We start from the raw sequence: 22291 nt of genomic DNA on the forward strand, positions 1-22291 counted from the left end.
ATCTCGGAGGTGAGTCCTGTTGTTATACTACTAATGGGAAAATGGAGACACAGAGAAGGAAAGGAACTTTGCCCTAGGTCACACAGCTGGAAAATAGTAAGTTGGGATTCAGAAGCAGGCAGACCTGCTCTCAGACCACACTCTAAACTGCTCAGCTAGACCATCATTTCTGTGTTAGCATGGGAATTAAATTAATAATGTGGTGAGAAAGGTGCTTTATAAATAACCTAAGTAGCTCCCCAATGCCAGGTACTGTTACAACCACAGTTTGTAGAGCATATGTCATCTTTCACATTTGTGTTGTCTACTCGCTGATGGAGACAATACTCTGCTGATCTTAGAGAAGAGGTGATGGAGCAAGGGAAGGGTCTTGCCCAGAAAGAGATGCAAACCCAAGTCTGTCTGAAGACACTGAGGTCTCTTCCCTCCCTCTGACCCCTGCCCCAGGGTCCTCACCTGGCCAGCAGGGACACTCCGCGGTGGTGGTTCTCTGCCTGCCCCATAAGCTCCCAGCCGCCATGGTCCTCCAGAAAGTTAGCCTCGTATGAGCAGCCCATCTTCAGAAGCAGGGTTTTCACCACTTTGACCATCCAGCTACCAAGACAAGGGGGCTGATATCTCATGTCACCCTGCCCCTAGCAGGCCAGACCTTAATATAAACAGCTCTTACAGATAAATAAGAAAAATTCCCAAAAGTCCTATATACAATTAGGCAAAGAACAAGAACAGTTGCTCACAGAAGAGGAAATAGAAATGGCATTTAAACTCAACCACATTCATAGTAAGAGAAATGCAATCTAAAATTACAGCAAAATACCTTTTCTTTTTCCAACTTTCAGATTGGCAAAGATGAGACTGTGATGGCAAAGTTGTGGGGAAATGAAGTGTCATATACTACTGGCAAGCTGGGTGCTTTAGGAGGTACTTCGTTTCCTTTCACTCACTGATCAAGAACTTTTTCCACCATATCTTCCTGTTCCACCATAATATTTCAACACAGAAACCTTTTGGTGCACCCATTCTACTTTCAGGAATTCATCCTATGTGTACAGTCACATGTAAATATCAAGACATATAAACAGCCTCATTCATGGCAGCATTGTTTGTAAAAGGCTGTGAAGCACCTAAATCGAAAGGATCCTGGTTAAGTGAATGGTGGTATATTATAATCTACACAGAGGGATATTATGTGCTGTTAAAAATAATGAGGCAGCTCTGTGTGTGATGACCTCAAAGATAGAGTATATAATAAAAGCAGAAACATGTAACTGTGTAAGGTTCACAACCACTGGTGTGAAAGTAGAGAATGAAAACACATTGGCTTAGCTCTGCATCAACCCCATCCGAAGGGCAAGAAAGAACCCAGTTCTTATGACAGAAAACTGGGGTAAAGAGAGGAACAGAAGCTGTTTTACCATCTTTGAAGGTTTTTACTCATGGGCCTATATTAACTATTCCAATTAACTAATGAAAATCAAATAGTTCAGCCTTGGTTATAAATCTAATACAAATCACATCTCTAGGGAGGGAGGAGAAAAATTGAAATGGTGATCTCCTTGGAGAAGGCTGATTCCTTCCTGCCATCCAGCCCTAAGCCGAGAACACATACAGCAGATGTTCACAAATAGCTCTTGAACACGATTGGCTCTGTCTCATAAAAGTGCACTTCTGGGGAGGTGGGAGGGGGGATCGGGATGGGGAATACGTGTAACTATATGGCTGATTCATGCCAATGTATGACAAAACCCACTGAAATGTTGTAAAGTGATTGGCCTCCAACTAATAAAATAATATTTTAAAAAAAAAAAAAAAAAAAAAAGTGCACTTCTGTTTTCTTTTCTAGCCGCGGAGCTAATTTCTACTGATCAGTTGCCCTAAAGACTTCCGTAAGAGCCCTTGCTGGTGGCTGTCCGTCCGGGGACAGCAGGAACATACCGTACAGGGACAAAGCCAGAGGTCTGGGCGTCCTTCTTGGCATCCTTGCGGGAAGCCGCGCGGCCGGGCAGGCTGAGGCCGATGTGGTAATGGACCTGAATGAGCAGGGCCAGGAGCAGCTGTGGGTAGATGCGCCTCACGCGGCCCATGCAGCTGTTGACGGACAGGAGCTCACACAGGCCGCTGGCTGCCTGGAGGCGGAGGGGAAGCTGGTGAGGCAGTGCCACCCACCATCCCAGCACTCCTGACCGGGCCTGTGCTGATTCTCTAGGAGGCTGGTTCTGGATCTTTGCTCTTCTCTGGCCCAACATGGGTCAGGCCAGATTCCCCCACAACTGCATCCAGGCCCTCTGGGCGAGCCCTGTCCCAGAACAATCACAGTGACCCTTTGCTGTTGACACAGCCCTGGAAGAATCACGGTGGAAGGATTTCTTCCCACATTTATGAGGTAGAGTCTTGACCCCACTGTGCAGGGAAGGAGACAAGATCAGAGGCGTGAAGGGACTTGCCCAAAGATATCCAGCCCCTCGGGGCAGAGCTGGGACTTGAACCCAAGTTTTCAGATTACAGGAGCCCTGCCTCTTACTGGCTCATAACATAGGTAGGGTATCAGTTGCCTCTTTGTTGGGGGCTGTTAAAACTAGATTTCCCTCACTGCCTCCTCTGAGTGACTTGAGAATATGCCAACACACAGTGATCAGAGGAGGAGTGTGTGATGTCCAAACCAAGGATGGAATGAGTGCTGGTCCTAGTCATAGAACTCGGTGCGGGGGGAGAGAGGCAGGGAGATCCAGAGGTAAAGCATGGGGTTCAGGGGCAGGAGACCTGGGTTTGAGTCCTGGAACCACTGCTCAGTAGCTGTGTGACCTTAGGTGAGACACGGAATGTCTCAGCGTCAGTATCTTCTTGTGTTAAGGGATAATACCACCTGCTCTATTCCACCATGTCTGTTTATTGACTTTCCTCTACCAGATTGTCTTGCTTACTGCTGAATCCCTAGAAACTGATGAGTACGCTTGGAACATGGTAGGTGCTTAATGTTTGAATAAATAAATCAACCCAACAAAGAAATTTTTTGAGTGTCTACTGTATGTGATGAATTCAGGCATCTCATAGATTAATCAAATGACCCACTCTATACACACACACTATTGTTAGATCACAACTGGGGTGAACTCTTCCAAGATAAAGTATGTGATGTGTATCTGCTCAGTCACTCAGTCATGTCCAACTCTTTGTGACCCAATGGACTATAGCCCATCAGGCTTTTCTGTCTGTGGGATTTTCCAGGCAAGAATACTGGAATAGGTTGCCATTTCCTTTTCCAGGGGATCTTCCTGACCCAGGGATTGAACCTGCATCTCCTGCATTGGTAGGCGGATTCTTTACCACTGAACCTCCTGGGAAGGAAAGTATAATATGCACAGATTTGATCTGGTCAGAGAGGGCCTCCCTGAGGAGGTGATAGCTTAAGAGATAAGGGATGAGAAGAAGTTAACTTGGTGGACAGAAATCTAGGTAGAGAAAACAGCATGTGCAAAGGCCCTATGACAGAAGATAACACAACGATTAAGAAGACCTGACAAATAATGAGGTTGGAGCCATGCAAGCAAGAGGATCACACAGTATAGCAAGGCCAGTGAGGGTTGCAGGGCCTAGCAGCACCAGCAGGAGCTCTGTGTTACCCTCAAGGGCAGTGGGAAGCCATAGAGAGAGTTGAGAAGAGCAGATGCACATTTCTCAATGATTTTCTTAGCTGTGATAAAGATTGCAGGGGCTGGAGTGGAAGCAGGGAGGTGAATGCGGTATTATCCAGCTGGCTAGGACCAGGATGGTGGTGACAGAGCCAGAGAGAAATCTGTCTGTCCATTCAGCCCCCTTCCCACTTCAGAGCCCGTTCCCTCTGTGTTCCCAGGGCCAACCTCTAAGAATGGCAGCAGATGCGCTTAGACATTTTATGTCTCTAAAAAGAATAAATGAGTTACCTTGTTTAATTTTCATAACTGCCATATGAGGTAGATATTGTTTCTATTTACAGATGCAGAGACTGAGCCTCCGAGAGATGAAGTGACTTGCTCAGGTTACAAAATAGTAACAGAGCAAGGCCAGTTCTCAGCCTAAGGTGTGTGAGTCCCAGTGCCCACTATTCCAGGCTGCCGCAGTCACTGTAAGTGGCAAAAGGATGGTGCTGCTGGTGGTCCAGTGGATCACAAACAAGAGCCTGGGGACAGACTTGCTCAAGGCCACCAGTTAGCTCTGGGCAGAGCCGGGCACTAGAAGACGGGTGTGCAGAGCTCAGTGAGAGTGGGAGGAGGACGTGTTGGGGCAGTGATGGGGCTGCTGGGCAGGGGAGGAAGGGGGCAGGAGGAGAGCTCCTCACCGCCAGGGGCACGATGGAGGCCCGGCCCTTCTTGGTCACGGGCTTCTCCTTCAGGCTGGTCAGGAGCAGGTCCAGGAGTTCTCGGACGTCACAGCTGGGCTTGTGCAGTATCAGCTGCCTCCACATCTCTGCTCCATTGCTGACAGGCCAAGAGTAGGGATGGTTAGTGGGGACAAGGGCAGTGGGGTCAACCCTGCCGCCGAATTGTTTTGGGAGGGAAAAGGGAAGATGCCTTTGAAATGGCATCCATAAGTGTGCCGAAAAATTTCTTGAATGATCTAAGAAGCCTGGGACTAACAATGATCAAAAATCCTATTTCTCAGGTACTTTGCCAGGTGCTTTGCATACAAGTTATGACTTCAGCAAATATCGAGCATCTGCTGTCTGCCAGCAGATGTAAACAAGATATTCAAGAAACTCAGGGTCACTGAGTTCTTACAGGGACTCACGGTGGATTGTCAGTCTCATTTTACAGATGCGGAGTTAAGGCTCAGAGAGGTAAAATCACCGATCCAGGACTGCACGCTAATGAGCTACAGAGTCCAGAAGTGACCAGGTCTGATGACTCCAATGCTTGTAACTGTTCCTCTATGCCTAGGAGCCCTTTGGGGCCTGGGTCTTTCATTTGTCACAAAATGTCAAGGAGCTCCCACTCCTGACCCTTAGAAGGCTATACACATCAGGGACTTCCCTGATGGTCCAGTAGTTAAGAACCCGCCTGCCAATGCAGGGACACGGATTTTTGATCCCTGGATTTTGGGAAGATGCTGCATGCCGCAAGGCAGCTAAGTCCATGTGCCGCAACTAGAGAGTAGCCCTGCTCACCACAACTAGAGAAAGCCTGGGAGCAGCAACAAAGACCCAGTGCAGCCAAAAATAATAAAAAACTAACAAAAAAATTAAAAACAAAAAAGAAGGCAGTACACCAGTCAGGGGAAAGCATCTGGATCAACCTGCACCAGCCTATAGGTTCTATTCTGGAGAGGTGAAAAGTGCTGACAGCCCAGGGCACTAAAGGGTTAACAAAAACCCTCCCCCCCACCCAAATCTGGTTAAGAGTTGAACCTTCCATTAACTTTCCAGCTCTGTTCCCCTGGAAACCTGATAAAGATAGTATGTCAACTATGTTGCTAGGCAACATTGCTTATGGTAAAAATGACCCAATCGGTAAATTGTGTCTGGGTGAGGAAGAACTGCAAATGAACTATAAGGACCGCTGGGGACGCTGTGGCATTGAGCTTCTCAGGGTGCAGCGACTCTTATGACTGGGTTTGTCCCCGTAAGAATCTGGGAGGCAAAATCCAGAGAGATTGCAAGAGACTCTAGTTCCTTTAAAGCCCAAGCCACTTAAGCCCGGACAGCACCTACATCTTTCAACTGGGAGGCCCAGGGCCAATACTAGGGTGAGGAAAGTGAGGCATCTAGGGCACTGCATTTAAGGAGGTCCTCACTCTCAGGCATGCACAAGAGTGGCACTTGCCAACGAGGCCTCCTTAAATCTCATCCCAGCTCTGTCTAATCCTCCTGCACAGGCTGCTGTAAGGATACTGCCCTGTCTTACATCCTCCAGAAGTAACTGAAGTCAGATGTGGTCCTGGCAGTCTTGAGTCTGAATGTTTAGTGGCTCTAAGAAGAAAATTCCCTGGCTTGCAGTGAAGCCAGAAAGGGTTAAATTCTTCCAGGTGGGAGATGGGGGTGTGTCACTCCTGCACTGCTCTCCCTGGTTTCTGTGGATGACACCAGGTCTCCTGGTTAGAAGTGCACCCCACTTGCACAGTTCTGCATAATTCTTTTCTGTTCACTCTCAACCAACCGCCTTAAGACATGGATCACACACTTCTGCCTTGTTTTCATTCAGAGGTGCGGGAGCATTTCCTGGGCCAGGAGCCTGGAGCAGCCAGATTTGTCTCTCTAGCCCACAAGCTGATCACCATCTGGCCACAGTCCCCTCTGCCATCAGACCAGAGCTCCCTGAAGGCTGACAATATGGAGCACAGGGCATGCACTCAGCATGACTGGCTGTTTTACTGATCATGCCCACCCATTTGGGGTGAGAATGTAGGTGTTATTTTCTCCTTTCACATATGGAGAAAACCTGAAGCCCAGAGAGGGCAATAAAGCTACCCAAGACCACACAGCATCTGGAGGCAGAGTTAGGACCAACATTCAGTTTCTTTTTCCCACAGTATCATTGAAGAGCTCTGGGCTTGTAGTGGGTCAGATCTGAATTTAGGTCCTCATTCTGCTGCTTGTTCAGTAGGTGCCTAAGGCTAGAAACTTTCCGTGAGCCTCAGTTTCCTTATCTGTAGAATGGGGTGATTATACTTGTGAGAGAACAAATAAATGTGCAGCAGACACCTGGCAGGAAGGGCTCAAGGGTTGTCATAAGCAACGTCGATCATGGAAGGGGGACCACTGGGAGGGCGAGGGACTCCCCTGTGTAGAAGGAGGGATTTCCAGCCCTGGAATAGGGGCCTGTATCAACTCTGTGAGAGATAGTGGTTGGAAGCACCCGTCACTTGGTACCTGTCCAGTGGGAGGGGACACATGAGCAGGGCGATGACGACCTCAGTCATGAAGGAGCTGGCCAGGAGAGAGACGGGCAGCAGAGCCACCTCACGGGCCCGCGGCTCCTGGATGTGGCTCAGGTGCACATAGATGCCATGCATGATTTCTGGGATCTGGGGCACAGCCAGACCACCAGGGAGCAGGCAGAGGGCCAAGCGAAGAAGCCAAGGGGGATAGGGGAACAGGGAGATGGGAGGAGGGAGAAGAGGGGGATGAGGAAGAGGAGGGCACAGAGGGGAGAGATGGGGAGACAGGTAGGCAGAGTGCCTGCCCCTTCCCAGGAGACAGTTTGTCTTCACTGCCCTCCCGGCACCCCTCACCAGACAGTTGAGCTCTTGGGGGCTGATAAGCAAGTTGAGAACATCTAGAATTCATTCACCACCCACCCTGCCCTGGCTGCGGGATGAGTGAGCCCTGTGGGGTCTCCCAGCCCAGCCCCTCCCCCAGGGGGCCTTACCACTTCCAGCGCCCTGTGTCGGTACCACTCCAGCACCGAGCTGAGCGTGACCTCCGAGGCTAGCTGCATCATCTCCCCCGAGTCCTTCCCCCGAGCCTCGGAGCCACCTTTCAGCCCTTCCAAGGCTGCTAGCAGCAGGTCCTTTACCTGCTGGGGCCCCAGGAAATCCCCGAATTCCTGAAACAAAGGCAGAGAGATCCTGACACACGTGGGCAGACCCGCAGTGAGTCCTGCATCAATGCACAAACACCGCCATACAAGGGCAGAGATCAGCAAGGGGACCACATACTCGGTTAATCATTGAGTGTCGAAACCTTTGAGGAACTGTGACAAAAAGAAGGGGTGACATGGCCCCTCCCCCCCCAGAACTGGGTGCCACAAGCTATGGCACAGACCAGAGGGGTGGGAGCCCAAAGGATGGACCTGTGTGGTTGAGGAAGGCATGTAAAGGAACATGAGGGGGATTGAGCCTAGAGGGATGGAAGGAGAGGCGGCGGCGCTGGGGCGGGCTGGTGCTGCCCCTGCTCTCTCGTCCCCATCTCCCAGGAAGGTTGCTGGGCAGAAGGTGGTCACCGCAATCACACGCAGAATGTTCTGGCATGGGCTGAGAGGGTTGTAGGGCCCCAGGAAACGCTTGTTGCTCTCATACAGTTCCTTCTTATTGGTCTCTTCCTTATCTCTGGCTCCTGCAAGACAAGAACCTTTTCAGTGAGATCCAAACACCTATTTGGTTTCTTAACTTTTTGCTAAACATGGATATCAAATGTGCATAAATCATAGGTAAGCAGCATGGTAAATCTTCTTGATGAGCACATCCATGTAGCTCTCACCCAAGTGAGAAGAAACAGAACACAGTCAATACCCCAGAAGGCCCTCCTATGCCCCTGTTTCAGGCCATAATCCTCCTCCCCCACTCCTATCCTGACTTCTAAATCCACAGATTAGAGCTCCTTGCTGTTGGACGTCATATAAATGGACTCCTACTGTATGCTGTCCTTTATGTCTTGCTTTCACTCAACATTATGTGGGTGAGATTCGCCCACATTGTTGCAAGCTGCATGGGTTCATTCATTCCCAGTGCTGTACAACTTTCCACAGTATGAATATGCTACTATTTACTGGTCTACTGATCTACTTCTGATAGACATTTGGGTTGTTTCTAGCTATTATACGTAGTGTTGATATGAATGTTCTAGTATATCTAGTCCATGCCTTTTGTAGGCGTGTAGCTAGAAGCAGAGGCTTCCCAGGTGGCTCAGTGGTAAAGATTCCACCTGCCAATGCAGGAGACGTGGGTTGGATCCCTGGGTCAGGAAGATCCCCTGGAGAAGGAAAGGGCAATACACTCCAGTATTCTTGCCTGGGAAATCACACGGACAGAGGAGCCTGGCAAAATACAGTCCACGGGGTCTCAAAGGGTTAGACAAACCTAGCACCTAAACAACAACAACAGCAATGAGCTAAAAGTGAGATTGTGTCCTAAGGTGGGTAGAGGTTCTGCTTTAGAGGATATCGCCAAAAGTTCTCCACGGTGGGGACCAGCTATGCTTCCACCAGCAGTGTGTGAGAGTTCAGTGGCTTCACATCTCTCCAGTGAATTTTCTGTTCCATTTTTGCTGGGTGTGTGGTAACACCTCTTTTTAAACTGCAATTCCCTTACCCCTGGTATTCCCAACCTCCCTTTCCTATTTTTTTTTTCTTTCTTCGATACTCATCATCATCTGACTTACTGTATATATTGTTTGTTTTGTTCATTGTGTTCTGACAACAAGAAGATAAGCTCAACAGGAGGACTACTGAATTAATTTTTTTTTCCTTCTGTGTCCCCAGTGCCTAAAATAGTACTTGCAAATTGGAGACCCTTATTTTCTGCTAAAAGAAACACATTTCAGGCACATTTCCTGAGTCTTATGGTGGTCTGATTCAAGTCCTAGCTGGATTCCTCAGCATGTATAAGACACAAGACGTGGGCATGAGAAAGGGTCATTGAGGCAGAATAGCATATAGACCAAGCAAGCAGGTTGTCTGCAAAAGGAAGGAGCTTGAGACCTGATATCAGGAAGTGTGCGTGCATGCTAAGTCTCTTCGGTCATGTCCAACTCTTCGTGATCTCATGCTCGTAGCCCACCAGGCTCTTCTGCCCATAGGATTCTCCAGGAAGAATACTGGAGTGTGTTGCCATGCCCTCCTCCAGGAGATCTTCCAGACCTAGGGACTGAACCCACATCTCCTGCATTGGCAGGTAGGTTCTTTATCACTAGCACTACCTGGGAGGCCTAGTATCAGGCAGACCAAGGTTCAAATCCTAGCTTTGCTGCTTCCTACAGTCCAGAGGCCTGGATAAATCACTCCTTGAGAATCTAACAGTGGGAATTTGTCCTTAGAGTCACCACATAAAATACAAAATACCCAGTTAAATATGAATTTAAGATAAACTAGTAATTTTAGCAAAAGTATGTCATAAATATACCAAAAGGTATTTACTGTTTTTCTGAAATTTGTATTTAACTGAGTGTCCTATATTTTTATTTGCTAAATCTGGCAATACTAATTTGGTGTATACTATTCCTGTCCCCAAGACTGATCCTTAACATGACTTATATCACTTTTATCCATCACTCAGAAGATCTATGTGGCTCTTGGGCAGCAGGGAGAAGTCTCCTAGGGACTAAATCTTTGCCCCAGATGCTAGAGAACAAGAAGAGCAGGGATACAAGATAGATCCCAAAAGACTGAAACTTATAAGATGGGGAGGGATTGGGGGGGGAAAAAAAACTTTGTTGGCCCATAATGTGTGGAACGAGCTAGTCATTTTACACATATGATCTCATTTAATTTTCTAGAAATCTTATGGTTTGCATCCTACTGTGTCCTTTTTACAAATGAGGAAACCCAGGCCTCGACAAGAAAAGTACTTTCCTGAATTTGTATAGCTGGGAAGGGCCAGAGCTAGGTCTGGTACCCAGGTCACTCTGCTTCCAGAGCCAGGGGACTTTAAACAATGTGCCAAGGTCCCTTGGTTTGGAGCAGAGTTGGGACGTTGGGGGGAAGGGAGGAGGCAAGTAACAGTCAGTACTGCACACCTCTAAGTGCAATGAGTGCCAGCTGGGTTTCTGTGTCAGCCCTTACCATATCACTAGCTTCCCGCAGCTGTTTCAGAGTTGTTCTACCGCCTACAGGTTTTAGCCACTCCAGATTCCAAGATAGGATCTGTTCATTGTTCACTCGTCCAATACATGTTCACTGAGCACCCGCCATGTGCCAGGCCCAGGGATAGATCTTGGGCATACCATGATGAACGAGACATAGACTCAAATGAACTATATAGACCAATGGGGAAGACAGATTAAAAACCAGGACACTGGGGCTATCATACTTGGCTGCACATGGTGGCATGGGAATGTGAAAATGAGACTCACAAATTCAACTAGGAAGGAAAAGAAGAGGCTTATATAGGAGCATTGCTTAAATCAAAATGTGTTTGTCACCTCTGTCTCCTAGCTCTGTCGGCACTAAGCTTCACACTGATTTCCAGACCCCTTTGAACTTTGTGTTGGTCTTGTCCATCTCCATCTCCCACCAGTGCCTTGTTGCCAAGGGCCCGTTCAATTCCTAGGCTGAGTACCTGCTCAAAAGCCTTTTTTTAGATGCACTCCAAAGGGCTTACGTTTTTGAAGCTCCAAGATGGTGTAAAGGATGGTAATGCCGTCCAGAGCCTCACGGCCAATCTCCTCATCAGGATCCCCGATGCGAATGATGAGCCTCCCCAGAAGAAGCCCCAGTGCCGGGAATCCCGAGGACATCTGTTTGGGTCATAATCTTAGGGACTGAGACTTATAGGTTCAATAATGCTATACAGTAAATGGTGAACAGAGCTTGATGGCCTGGCCCCTGAATCCTCTGAGGAGTGAGGACCACCTAGGAATCTCTGGGCAGATGCATGGGCTCCATCAGAGTTGAGAACATTCTCCCTGGCAGTCCTCCCCTCCCCCCTCCCAGAGCCACTCACAAGGAAAGGTGGGGTCTGAAGCGCGTGGTTCAACACAGAGACATTGCTTTTCACAGCCCGTGCTCTCTCGTGGGCCTTCCCAGAGTTCATCCAGGGCCCGAGAGGCTGTGGGGAGAAGGGTATGACTCAGAGCTATGAGCCGGATGCTAGCCTCTGCCCCCTGGATGGGCAGGCCAGCCTTCACCAATTATCAGGAAGCTTCTGGGGAGAGCATCAAGGCAACCCACCGCAGCCCTCCTCCTCTTCTTAGAGCATAGGGACACGTGGGGTCCAGAAGCAGAGGACAGAAGTGGAAGACCAGAGGGAAGACAGAGGTCAGTGGGAGAGAGATGAAAGGTGGAGAGTCTCGAGGATAGGAGAGAGACATAAGGACAAGAATTTAGAAAGCAAGGATATGGGGGCAGCTATCGCAGGAGTTGCAGGAGTATGGGGAATAGGGAGAGGGTGAAGGAGGAGGAGTTTGGGACACAGCCTGTGAGAGGGGCAGGGAAACAGAAATCTGGCACAAGATTACATCCTGAAGTCAGATCATTCTTTCTGGGTCCAGACCCCAGTTCTCCTGAGTCAATTCCCCATCCTCCTCCACCCTTCTTCTCCTTCCTGCCCCCACACCTCCAAGATGCTCTTCAGCCCAGCAGGAGTGGGGTCCTCAACAAAGAGGGCATTGAGAAGTGTCTGCAAGGCATCCAAGGTCTGACAGTAAAGCATCTGTGAACAGGAAGCGGACCAAGTCACTAGGGAGCCTCTGGGGCAGACCCCAACCCCAGGCAACCCCTGATGTGGGTCAGGGGAGGAAGGGGTACTCAAGCCCAGGAGTGCTGCTTTCTGGTCCCACCATGTGAGACTAACCTTGATGTGTGATATTGGGCAACTGGCTTCCCCTCCGTGGGTTACAGGTTCTTTATGGAGAAACTGGTAATTATTATCCCTGCACTTCTTAGCTTATAAGGGGAAGAAGCAGAGGCCCAGGGAGAATCTACTGAGAATTACAGAGAATCTACCACGGGCCAGGTGATTGCCTCATGATTGGCACAACCCTTTCTTAGGAGGGTGCAGGCATGACACCTACACAAGGCTAAGGGGTGTCTTTGAGGCCCTCTCTTCCTGCCTCCCTTCTTTCCATCATCTCCACATCTTCCTTCCAGGTCGTCTTTGTCCAGGCTTCCTGTGTCTGAGCACACCAGGCTTACACCGCAACCACCAAGGAAGCCTTGTTCACCAACTCTCTCCTCCTACCCACCCTTCTGCAGTCCATCACCATGCAGCACTGACCTCTGCTGGCCTGGCCTGGTACTACAAGAAGGCTGCAGGCTCTCTTCCTACCCACCCCCGCCTCCCCTTTGGGTCTCCTCTCAAGGGCACCACCTCCAAGGCTCAGAGCCGTCAGGCTGTGGCTGGTCTTGCTCCAGCTGCTCTCTCACCTCACCCTCTGGACTCCGGCCACTCTGCCTCCTTAACATCCTTGCAGTCATCACGTTCTCTCCGTCCTCAGGCTGCTGCACAGGCCGTTCCCTCGGCCTCTCACACTCTTCCTTCTGCTACCCCCTTCAGCTAATTAACTCTTCTAAACCTCTTGCCTCTAGCATCATGACCTCTGACCCCCAACACGGTCAGGTTCTCTCCATTCCAGGCTCTTCATAGTATCATGTACTTCTTGCTTGCACCAAGTACTGTTGTAATTCTGCATTTATTTGTACGATACTTTGATCATCTGCCCCTCAGCCCTACAGTATGTCAGCCCTGTACTTCTGGGTTATTAGTTAAAATTTGCTGGATGAAAGGATGTATGCATGTACCTCACTCGAGCTGAAATCTCTCTCCCTAACCTCCCCCACTGACCCCATTCTACATGAAGGGTCTCCTCTGATCACTCTTCCAGGGACCATCCTGCAGGGGGTTAAAGGTGCTTATGAGAGCCCCTTGAGGTTCCACTTCCAGGCCTCAACCCAAACTCGCCCAGTCCTCAGGCCTTTTCTTCCTAATCCTGGCCACCTCCTGAGCCATGCCACCATATGCCCACATCCTTCTCATGGGACAGAGCCCAAAGTGGACAGTGCTTCAGATGAGGGATCCTTTATTCCACAGACTCACTCATTCACCAAATATTTATCAAGTGCCTGCTCGGGCCAGGAGAGGGGAGGTGAATTACCCAAGCTGCCTAAGTAGGAGGTTGAAGATTCCAATCTACCTCTCACAATGCCCTTCCTCTCCCTGCTGGGAGTCCAGGGAAGTGCCTCCCTCTGAGGACAGCAGTCAGCCCCAAGGCCCTGCTTGGGAGGGCCCTGCCTCACCTGTAAGGCATCTGCCTTGGCCTGGTCTTTCTCCTGCATGGCCTGCACAGTGGGCAGGGAGAACACACTCTTCACGCACGTGTTCACCAGCTCCAACCGTTCCTGCAAACCCAGGACAGGCTGGGAATGACTGGGGAAGAGACAGAAAGTGAGGGCATGCAGTGAGGGGGCACCTGAGGCTGGAGGCCAGAAGTGAAGGGTACAGGGCTGGGACAAGGGCTGAGATTCAGATCCACAGCAGGGCAAAATGAGGTAGGGAGGAGGAGGGTGGTGGGGTACAAGTCAGATAGCCCCGGCAGGGCCTGGGCAAGGGGAAGGGAAAAGGCCTGGGACTAGGAAAGGGCCACGCACAGCAGAGAGGCCTCTGAAGATACAGGCAGAGCCTGAGGGTAGCGGGAAAGGGGCCGAGGTCACCTCAGCTGGGTCAGGGTCTCCATGGCTTGCTGGCGGGCAGAGCTCGTGAGAGAATCCTGCGGCTCCTCCTGGATCTGCTTCTGGATGGGGGACACGGAGGTGTCAATGCGGGGGGCAGGCCACCACAGACCACCAGCGCCGCAGCCGCTCCTCAGGGAACGGGGCCACTCTTCAGCCTGGGCCGGCTCCACTCCCTGCCTGGCCTCCAGTGGAGGGAGCCAGCTGACTGCTCTAAACCCAGTCCAGAGCCCTCAGTTCAAGGCCTTCAAAACAGGCCTCACTCCAAGGCCTGACCCGCCGCACACATGCAGGGCTCAGCAAGAACTGTTTCAGCAGCCCTGTGGTAGGGAAGTCTAAACCATGGACTGGCCCCCAAACACCATGCACAACCCTTGAAAGTGGTCCAGTTGAATTCCTTTAAAATGTCCTTCCAGTTGCTTCTCACTTTTGACCTAGCCCAAATGCCCAATAGATGCTCAATTAATGTTAATTAAATGAACGTATCAGAGGCACAAATTTTTTTTTTCTTTCTTTATAGCTAACTATTGATATAATTCTGGAAACTTCAGTGACTATCCCAGCCCAAACACTGTGGTGGATAACTGAGAAGTGACTGCATTTAGCAGAGAGAAAGAAAGTTCCTTCAGAAATTCCCCCATCAGAAGAACTATGGGGGGAAATAACAGATAAAATAATAATGACTGCTCCCAGGGGCCTAAGAATTTACAGTGAACTAACCTTTGGGTTCTGTCCTCCAATGACACAGGTTTTTTTAATCACAGTCACTTGTGAAATATTAAGAGTGAGACTCAGGGAAGGGAAGTGACTTGGCCAAGCTCCCTCAAGGTAGATGGGGGGCAGTTCAGGGTGGAGCTGAGACCCATGCCCAAATATCAGTGCCTTGATGTCCTCTGCCCACCCCACCCCAACCCCGCCTCATCAGTGGGTGGACTCAGGACTGCCGCCCCCTCCCCACCCTGATGCCACAGACCCGCAAGCTGCTTGCGCACCATCATCTTCTTCATCAGGGTCTTCTTCTCTTCTTCCTTGTCCAGCACATTCTGGCTCTTCTGGAGGCTGAGGGCACTCCCGACCTCAGGGGCAGCAGAGGGCGAAACCACAGGGTGAGAGCCACACAGAGCCCAGCCCTGGGGCTGCCCTTTCACCCCGTCTTTGCACCTGCCACCTGCAGCCAAGCTACTTGTTCCTCCCCAGGTGCCAGCCCCCAGCATCCACCCAAGAAAAGTGAGAAACCGCAAGGGAACTCGGGGTGGGGGGAGGGGGTAAAGATTTGAGAAGATGGTGGTGGCAGCAGGTTGAGGATAATCCCTGCAGGTCAGATTTGGGGGAAGACCAGATATCAGGTTCAGATTGTAAAGCATCTGTCAACTAAGGAAGAAGAGGCAGGAACTGATGGGACAGAAAGGGTTCCAACACCTCAAGTTGAAATGTCATCATTAGAGATACCTCGTGAGGGCCTTCTAGCATCAACACTTTGTAAGGACAACCACTAGTCGGATTAAGGCATTCTGCTACCGGAGAAGGAATACATTAACCAATGTCCCATTAATCTATCAGTTCTCTTTATCTTAAGGTAGAAGAAAAAAAAACATGAAAGAGATAAAATATATAGTAAAGAAAGCAAAACAAGTGTATCTGATGGGCAGTACGGTGGGTTAAGATGCTACAAGTTCTTGCCATTCCACCCGGCAAGAAGACAGGTTGTATGGCCTGTCCTGGGCGGACTCCCTGCCTCCAGACTCTGTCTGCCAGCTAGGCTCACCCACACTCCGTGTGTTACACTCACTACCAGCCTGTCCCACTGGCCCTCACCAAATCCTGAAGATGCTGGCTTTCTCTGGCCTCCCAAGGCCTGCTATATGGCCAAGACCCAGGCTGGGGCTGTGTCCTGAAAAGGTTCATTCCAGCTTTTCTTCCCCTTTTAGAGACCTTCACAATTCATTCAGTTGTTGAAAAAAAAAAACAACTGTTATCAAGCACTTAGGATGTGCCAGGCACTGCTCTAGATTCTAATACTGCTGAGAATAAGACAGACAAAACTCCCTGATTTATGGAGAATGGATTCTAGTGCGAGAGACTGACAAGAAATAAGATAAACTAATAAAGCCATAGAGCAGAGAAGAATCTGGCAGAGAAAAGAGAAATGCTGAGAGTGGAGTGGGAGGTAGAGGGAGTGGGCATCCCAGGAAATCGGTGACGGGGAGGTGGTTTGGCAGGAAGCATACCAGAGCCATTTTGCCGCGATCGTCTCTCTGCCCTGGCACCTCCACCAGGCATGCGGCTACTTCATCAAAGGCTCCTGCATGTCGTAGTTCCATTGAAGAAAAGAAGAGGGAGGGTAAAGTTACAGTGCAGCAGAATCCCATCTCCCCTTCCCCATGGGGCCCCTCCAAGCTTTACCTCCCCCACAGCCAGACTGAGCCCCTATCCCTAAAACCCTTCAGGGGCACCCCATGTCCCAGAGCATCAAGGCCCTGCTAGGTCAGTCTCCCCTGCCCACCTCCGCAGCTCACTTCCCCCACTCCCCCCTCACTCACCACGCTCCCACCACACTGGCCTCCTTCCAGGCCCAGCAGGCTTTGCTCTCAGGCCTTTGCACAAGCTGTTTTCCTCTACCTGGGCCTTTTCACCGTCACACCCCCTTGCCCAGGTAGAGGATAAGGTCTGCTTGCCCGCCACTCCTCAGAGCGGCCTCCCCTGACCTTCAGAGTAACGGAGGGCCCACTGTGATCCTGTCGTGCATCATTCAGTTCTCTTCTCTTGGTTGTTATCACACTTTATAGTTAAACTCTTACTTGTTATAGTATTGGTTGGCCAAAAGTTCATTCAGTTTTTCCCATAGCATCTAACAAAAAAACCTGAACGAACCTTTCGGCCAATCTAATGGATAAATGCTATTTTGTTAGCCCCACAGTTCCTCATCTTTCTTCTGGTGGCAAAGCCTCTGTCTTCCCTGTGGGCTATTTATTTCATATAGGTAGGTGAAGCTACAAGGCCTACCCATCACCCCTCTTCAAACAAGGATGGGCTTTACTCTTGAAATCAATATAATATTATACATCAACTATACTTCAATAAACGCACAAATGAATAAAGGTGGATCTGGAAATCATGCTTGCTCGGTAAGAGATTTCCATGCCCCCAGCCACAGTGACTGGTCCAGGTGTGGGCACTTGGCTGAGCAGGGCCCATAGAGTCCTTGACTTAAGGCGATGTGGGGAAGCCCAAGGAGAGATACCCTGGAGCTTCAGGGACATCTCGGCCACCAACCTCTGGGGGCTACTGGAGGATGGAGTCAACAGTGAGAAGCAGAGACATCTCAGTGACAGTGAATACAGCTAGCCCTGAAACATTGGCTTCTTCTAAGCATCCTTGTCCACTAAAGGGAACAAGTCTCCTAGGAGAATGAGGTGATTCTAGGACTCGGCAGAGAAAGTGCAGGTGAGTCTGAGACATCTTGTACCAGAAAACAAGGAAATAAGCCCAAGAAATTGTGAGGATATGTCAAAAAGACGTAAAAGCTTGCTCAAAGAGTATTCCTTGGTCAAACAGGGGAAAGTTTCTGTATCACAATAAATGATGGTAACAATAGATTATACAGTCTATCGAGTAAACTAAGAAATTATAAGTCCATCCTAATATAAAAAAAGAAATAACTAAGCTGAAAGTTTGATGAGAAATGGGATATTTACATAGTTTCAAAGGATCTCTCTAGTATTTTTTGCATATCTATGACAAAGGGGTAAATAATGACTTTATAGTGGAAAACCTTGGCAGCAACCATTGAACTCAAGTGATCAAAGTGAACATCACCAGTAATGGAACAAATCAAAATCATACACCACCAGAAAGAATGTAGTGAGAAAAACGCCGCATCATGTCCGTGCTATTCCCACCAAAGATGCATGACATGAATCTGATCATGAGAAAACATCAGACAAGCCCCAAATCAAGCAAATCTTATAAAACAGCTGGCCTATGATATTCCAAAGTATCAAGGACATTGCAGTCAAGGAAGACCTGGTGGCTGAGGGAAACAAAACAGATGAGACCGAAAAGTGCAATGAATGCTTCTGACCTGGATCATTTTTTAATAAAGGATATTTCCAGGACAATTGGTGACATTTGAATGGAGCCTGAGGATTGAATGGTAGCAGTGTATCAGTGTTAATTTCCTGATTTTGATGGTTAATTTTTATCCTTTTTTATAAGAAACACATACTAAAATTCAAGATTGATAGGGTATCACTTAGCAACTTATCAATTCAGAAAAAAACATTTTATACTGTACTTTCAACTTTTCTGCAAGTTTTTGTTATTTCAAAATTTTAAAAGAATGATGGACAAATAGAGGCATTTTCAGTAAAAATGGAAAGAGTTTGCATCAGCAGAGCTCACTAAAGCAAAAGGGTGTATTTCAGCCAAAAGGAAATTAATCCCAGATGAAGGTCTGAGATGCAACAAGCAAATAAAAAAAAAAAAAAAAAAAAAAAGAGCTTAATATTTGGATAAATATAAGAACATTAACTACATAAAATAATAATAATGTTCATAGAGTTGAGAAAAAGAAAAGATAAAATTAACATACATTACCAGGAGAACATATAAATGGGAGAGGAGGCGTTAAATGAGGTTAACATGTTTAAATCATCTGGGAGGAAGATAAATGCAATGACTAGTTTGGAGGTTGTGATTAATTAAATACACACATTGAAGCTTCTCGAGAATTAGTAACAAATTTTAAACAGTATATAACTTCCAGACAAGTAAGGGAGAAAAGAGGGAGGAAAAGCAACCCGAAAACCAGAAAAGGAGAAAAAAGAAATATAGACCAAACAGAATAAAGAATACAATTGCTAATCAACTATAGGCCAATTAAAAATTTAAAAAATTTTTGACTATGCATAATTACATTAAATATAAATGAACTATGGGTTGGAAACAGTATCATCTAATTCACTTTTTTGATCTAGATGACATTTCACTTTTTATCTATTTGTTTATCTTTGGCTGTGCCGGGTCTTAGTCGCTGCATGGGCTTTTCTCTAGTTGTGGCGAGGAGGAACTACCCTCTAGCTGCCGTGCATGGGCTTCTCATTGCGATGGCTTCTCTTCTTGCTGAGCTCAGGCTCCAGGAGCGTGAGCTTAGTAGTTGTGGTACCTGGACTCAGCAGTCGCGGCTCCCCGGCTCTAGAGCACAGGCTCAATAGTTGCGGTTTTAGCAACACAGGCTTAGTTGCTCTGCAGCACGTGGGATCTTCCCAAATCAGGAATCCAACTCATGTCTCCTGCATTGGCAAGTGGATTCTATACCACTGAGCCGTCAGGGTAGCCTCAGAAACAGTATTATATAGAAGACAATGCTGCGTAAATTGATTTGTAGTTTCAATGAAATTCCAATGAAAATCTAACAGATTTTTATTTTGTTCTATGGAAATTGACAAGCTGCTTCTAGAATTAAAATGGAAAAGTAAAGCACCTAGAATAGACACTCCTGACAAAGAACAAATAGATAATCTCGACAAAGTGGAGGAGTCATATTACTAAATAAAAAGACTTTACTCTAAAACACAGTAATTAAGGCAATGGTTAAGGATAGACAAACGAAAGATTAGAAAGAGTCCAGAAATAAACCTACACATATACAGTCACTTGATTTACCTCAAAGTGACACTGAAATTCAGTGGGGGAAATTATGATCTTTTCAATAAATGGTCCAGAGCAATTAGATATTCACAGGGGGGAAAATGAGCCTTTTAAGTCCCTCTCTCAAACTATTTTTCAAAATTAATGCACAATGCTTTATAAATTTGATGTGAAAGACAAAACAGTAAAACTTATGGAGGAAAATATAACACTATTTTCATAACTTTTGCATACATACATATAGCAGGATTATATAAAGAACTTCCACAAATCAATAAGAAGACATCACAAATTTTTTAAATGAACAAAAGACTTGAACAGGCCCTTCATTATAAAGGATATACACATTGACAATAATCATATTGAAAGATGCTTAGCATCAGTAATCATCAAAAAATGCCATTGAAAACCACTTTGAAATGACATTAGAAACCCACCAGAATGGCTAAAATTTAAAAAACTGACTACCAAATGTTTGTCAGAATGTTGAGCAATTGGAAGTCTCACATGTGAGCGAGTAAATTAATTCAACCACTTTGAAAATTTTGCAGTATCTATTAAAGCTGGACATGTGCTTATGCTATGACCCAGAAATTCCTCTTCTAGATGAAAAAGTGTATCTTTGCACTAGAAGGCAAGTACAGAAGGGTTCAAAGTAACTTTATTCATAATATCCAAAAAGTAGAAAAATTCCAATGTCCATCAGAATGAATCAACAAATTGTGGTATGTTCATAAGATAGAACACTGCTGCTTCTGCTGCTGCTGCTGCTGAGTCGCTTCAGTCGTGTCCGACTCTGTGTGACCCCATAGAAGGCAGCCCACCAGGCTCCCCCGTCCCTGGGATTCTCCAGGCAAGAACACTGGAGTGGGTTGCCATTTCCTTCTCCAATGCATGAAAGTGAAAAGTGAAAGTGAAGTTGCTCAGTCGTGTCCGACTCTTAACGACTCCATGGACTGCAGCCCACCAGGCTCCTCTGTCCATGGAATTTTGCAGGCACTACAGAACAATAAAAAGAATCAACTATGACACATGCAACAATATGGATGAATCTGCTAGACATAATCTTGGGCTAAAGAAGCCAGAATCAAAACAGTATAAACAATAGTATCCTATTGATAGGAAGTTAAAAAACAGGAAAAACTAGTCTATGGTGATACAAATGCGAAGAATTGTTCCTTCTGTGACTGTTGATTACTGAAGGTAATATTGACCCCCATTTGCCATTTGGCAATGTCAGTAGACAGCTTTGATTGTCACAACTTGTGAGGGAGAATGTTCCTACTAGTATCTTCTGCAGAGTCTAGGGATGCATCTTGTGATGCATAGAACAGCCCCCATGCACCCACACCCACACAACAAAGATCTATCTAACATAAAATGTCAATAGTGCCAAGACTGAAAAACCCTCCACGAAGGGCCAACCCATTGGAAAAGACTTTGATGCTGGGAGAGATTGTAGGCAAAAGGAGAAGCGGATGGCAGAGAGTGGTTAGATAACATCACTGACTCAGTGGACATGAATCTGAGCAAACCCCAGGAGACAGTGAAGACAGGGAAGCCTGGCATGTTGCAGTCCATGACTTAGCAACTGAACAACGAACAACCCCAGAAGAAGGGATACTGATCGGAAAGGGTCACAAGGGAAGGTTCTGGGATGCCGAGAAAGATCTGGGTCTTGATATGGGTGGGAGTTACCGATGTGTATATGTACGTAAATATTCATCAAGCTGTACACTTTAGTAGTGTGCTCTACATATTTTACTGATATGTGTTACATATCTTGGAAAACTTTTTAAAAAACAAATACAGTTTGAAAATACATTGTTTTTAAAACTACAGTTTTATACAATTATCCTACTAAAAAGCAAAGATTGAGCCTAAATAGCCAAAACAATCTTGAAAAAGAACAAAGTTGGCAGACTCTTATTTCCTCCTTTCAAAGTTACTACAAAGCTATAGAAACTAGAACAGTGTGTTACTGGCATAAGGACAGACATAAAGACCAATGGAATAAAATAGAAATAAATCCTCATATATATGGTCAATTTATTTTTGACAAAGATACCAAGACCTTTCAGTGGAAAAAGAATGCTCTTTCCAATACATAGTGCTAGAAAAACTAGATATCCACATGCAAAAGAATGATGTTGGACCCCTTCCTCACACTGTACACAAATATTAACTCAAAGTTTAATCTTAACAGCTAAAACTATAAAACTCTTAGAAGAGAACATAGGAAGAAATCTTCATGACATTGGACATGGCAATAATTTCTCTTATTTTTCAGACTACAGAATTATTCCATTTTATTCAGCTCAAAAAATACAATCCTTTTCTTTTTTACATGTTGTTTGTTTTTAGCAGTTTAGGGAAGACATCGTTTTTTTAAAAGAACTTTTTATTTTGTATTGGAGTAAAACCAAAGGCAAAAACTTCTGAAACATAACACTAAGGTAACAAATAATAAAAGAGTAGACAGATTGATTCTCATCAACTTAAAGACTTGTGCATCAAAGGACAATATCAAGAGAATGAAAAGACAGCTCACAGAACGGGTGCCAATATTT

At 46.9% G+C, this 22291-nt stretch overlaps 1 protein-coding gene across 1 annotated transcript in view; it reads right to left on the reverse strand.

The window, feature by feature from the left end:
* Nucleotides 1-22291, reverse strand: part of MROH7 (maestro heat like repeat family member 7) — a 39461-nt gene that overhangs the window by 14003 nt on the left and 3167 nt on the right. The window contains exons 2-14 of the mRNA XM_065912287.1: nucleotides 16301-16374; nucleotides 15065-15148; nucleotides 14055-14134; nucleotides 13641-13770; nucleotides 11962-12057; nucleotides 11350-11454; nucleotides 11008-11143; nucleotides 7914-8026; nucleotides 7341-7517; nucleotides 6842-6996; nucleotides 4316-4454; nucleotides 1936-2126; nucleotides 457-594 (exon numbers count right to left, since the gene is read on the reverse strand). Of these exons, the coding sequence (XP_065768359.1) occupies nucleotides 457-594; nucleotides 1936-2126; nucleotides 4316-4454; nucleotides 6842-6996; nucleotides 7341-7517; nucleotides 7914-8026; nucleotides 11008-11143; nucleotides 11350-11454; nucleotides 11962-12057; nucleotides 13641-13770; nucleotides 14055-14134; nucleotides 15065-15148; nucleotides 16301-16374 (1618 nt within the window). The remainder of the gene's footprint in view (nucleotides 1-456; nucleotides 595-1935; nucleotides 2127-4315; nucleotides 4455-6841; nucleotides 6997-7340; nucleotides 7518-7913; nucleotides 8027-11007; nucleotides 11144-11349; nucleotides 11455-11961; nucleotides 12058-13640; nucleotides 13771-14054; nucleotides 14135-15064; nucleotides 15149-16300; nucleotides 16375-22291) is intronic.

This window comes from Muntiacus reevesi, chromosome 1, assembly GCF_963930625.1.
Source record: "Muntiacus reevesi chromosome 1, mMunRee1.1, whole genome shotgun sequence".
NCBI classification, from domain to species: Eukaryota; Metazoa; Chordata; class Mammalia; order Artiodactyla; family Cervidae; genus Muntiacus; species Muntiacus reevesi.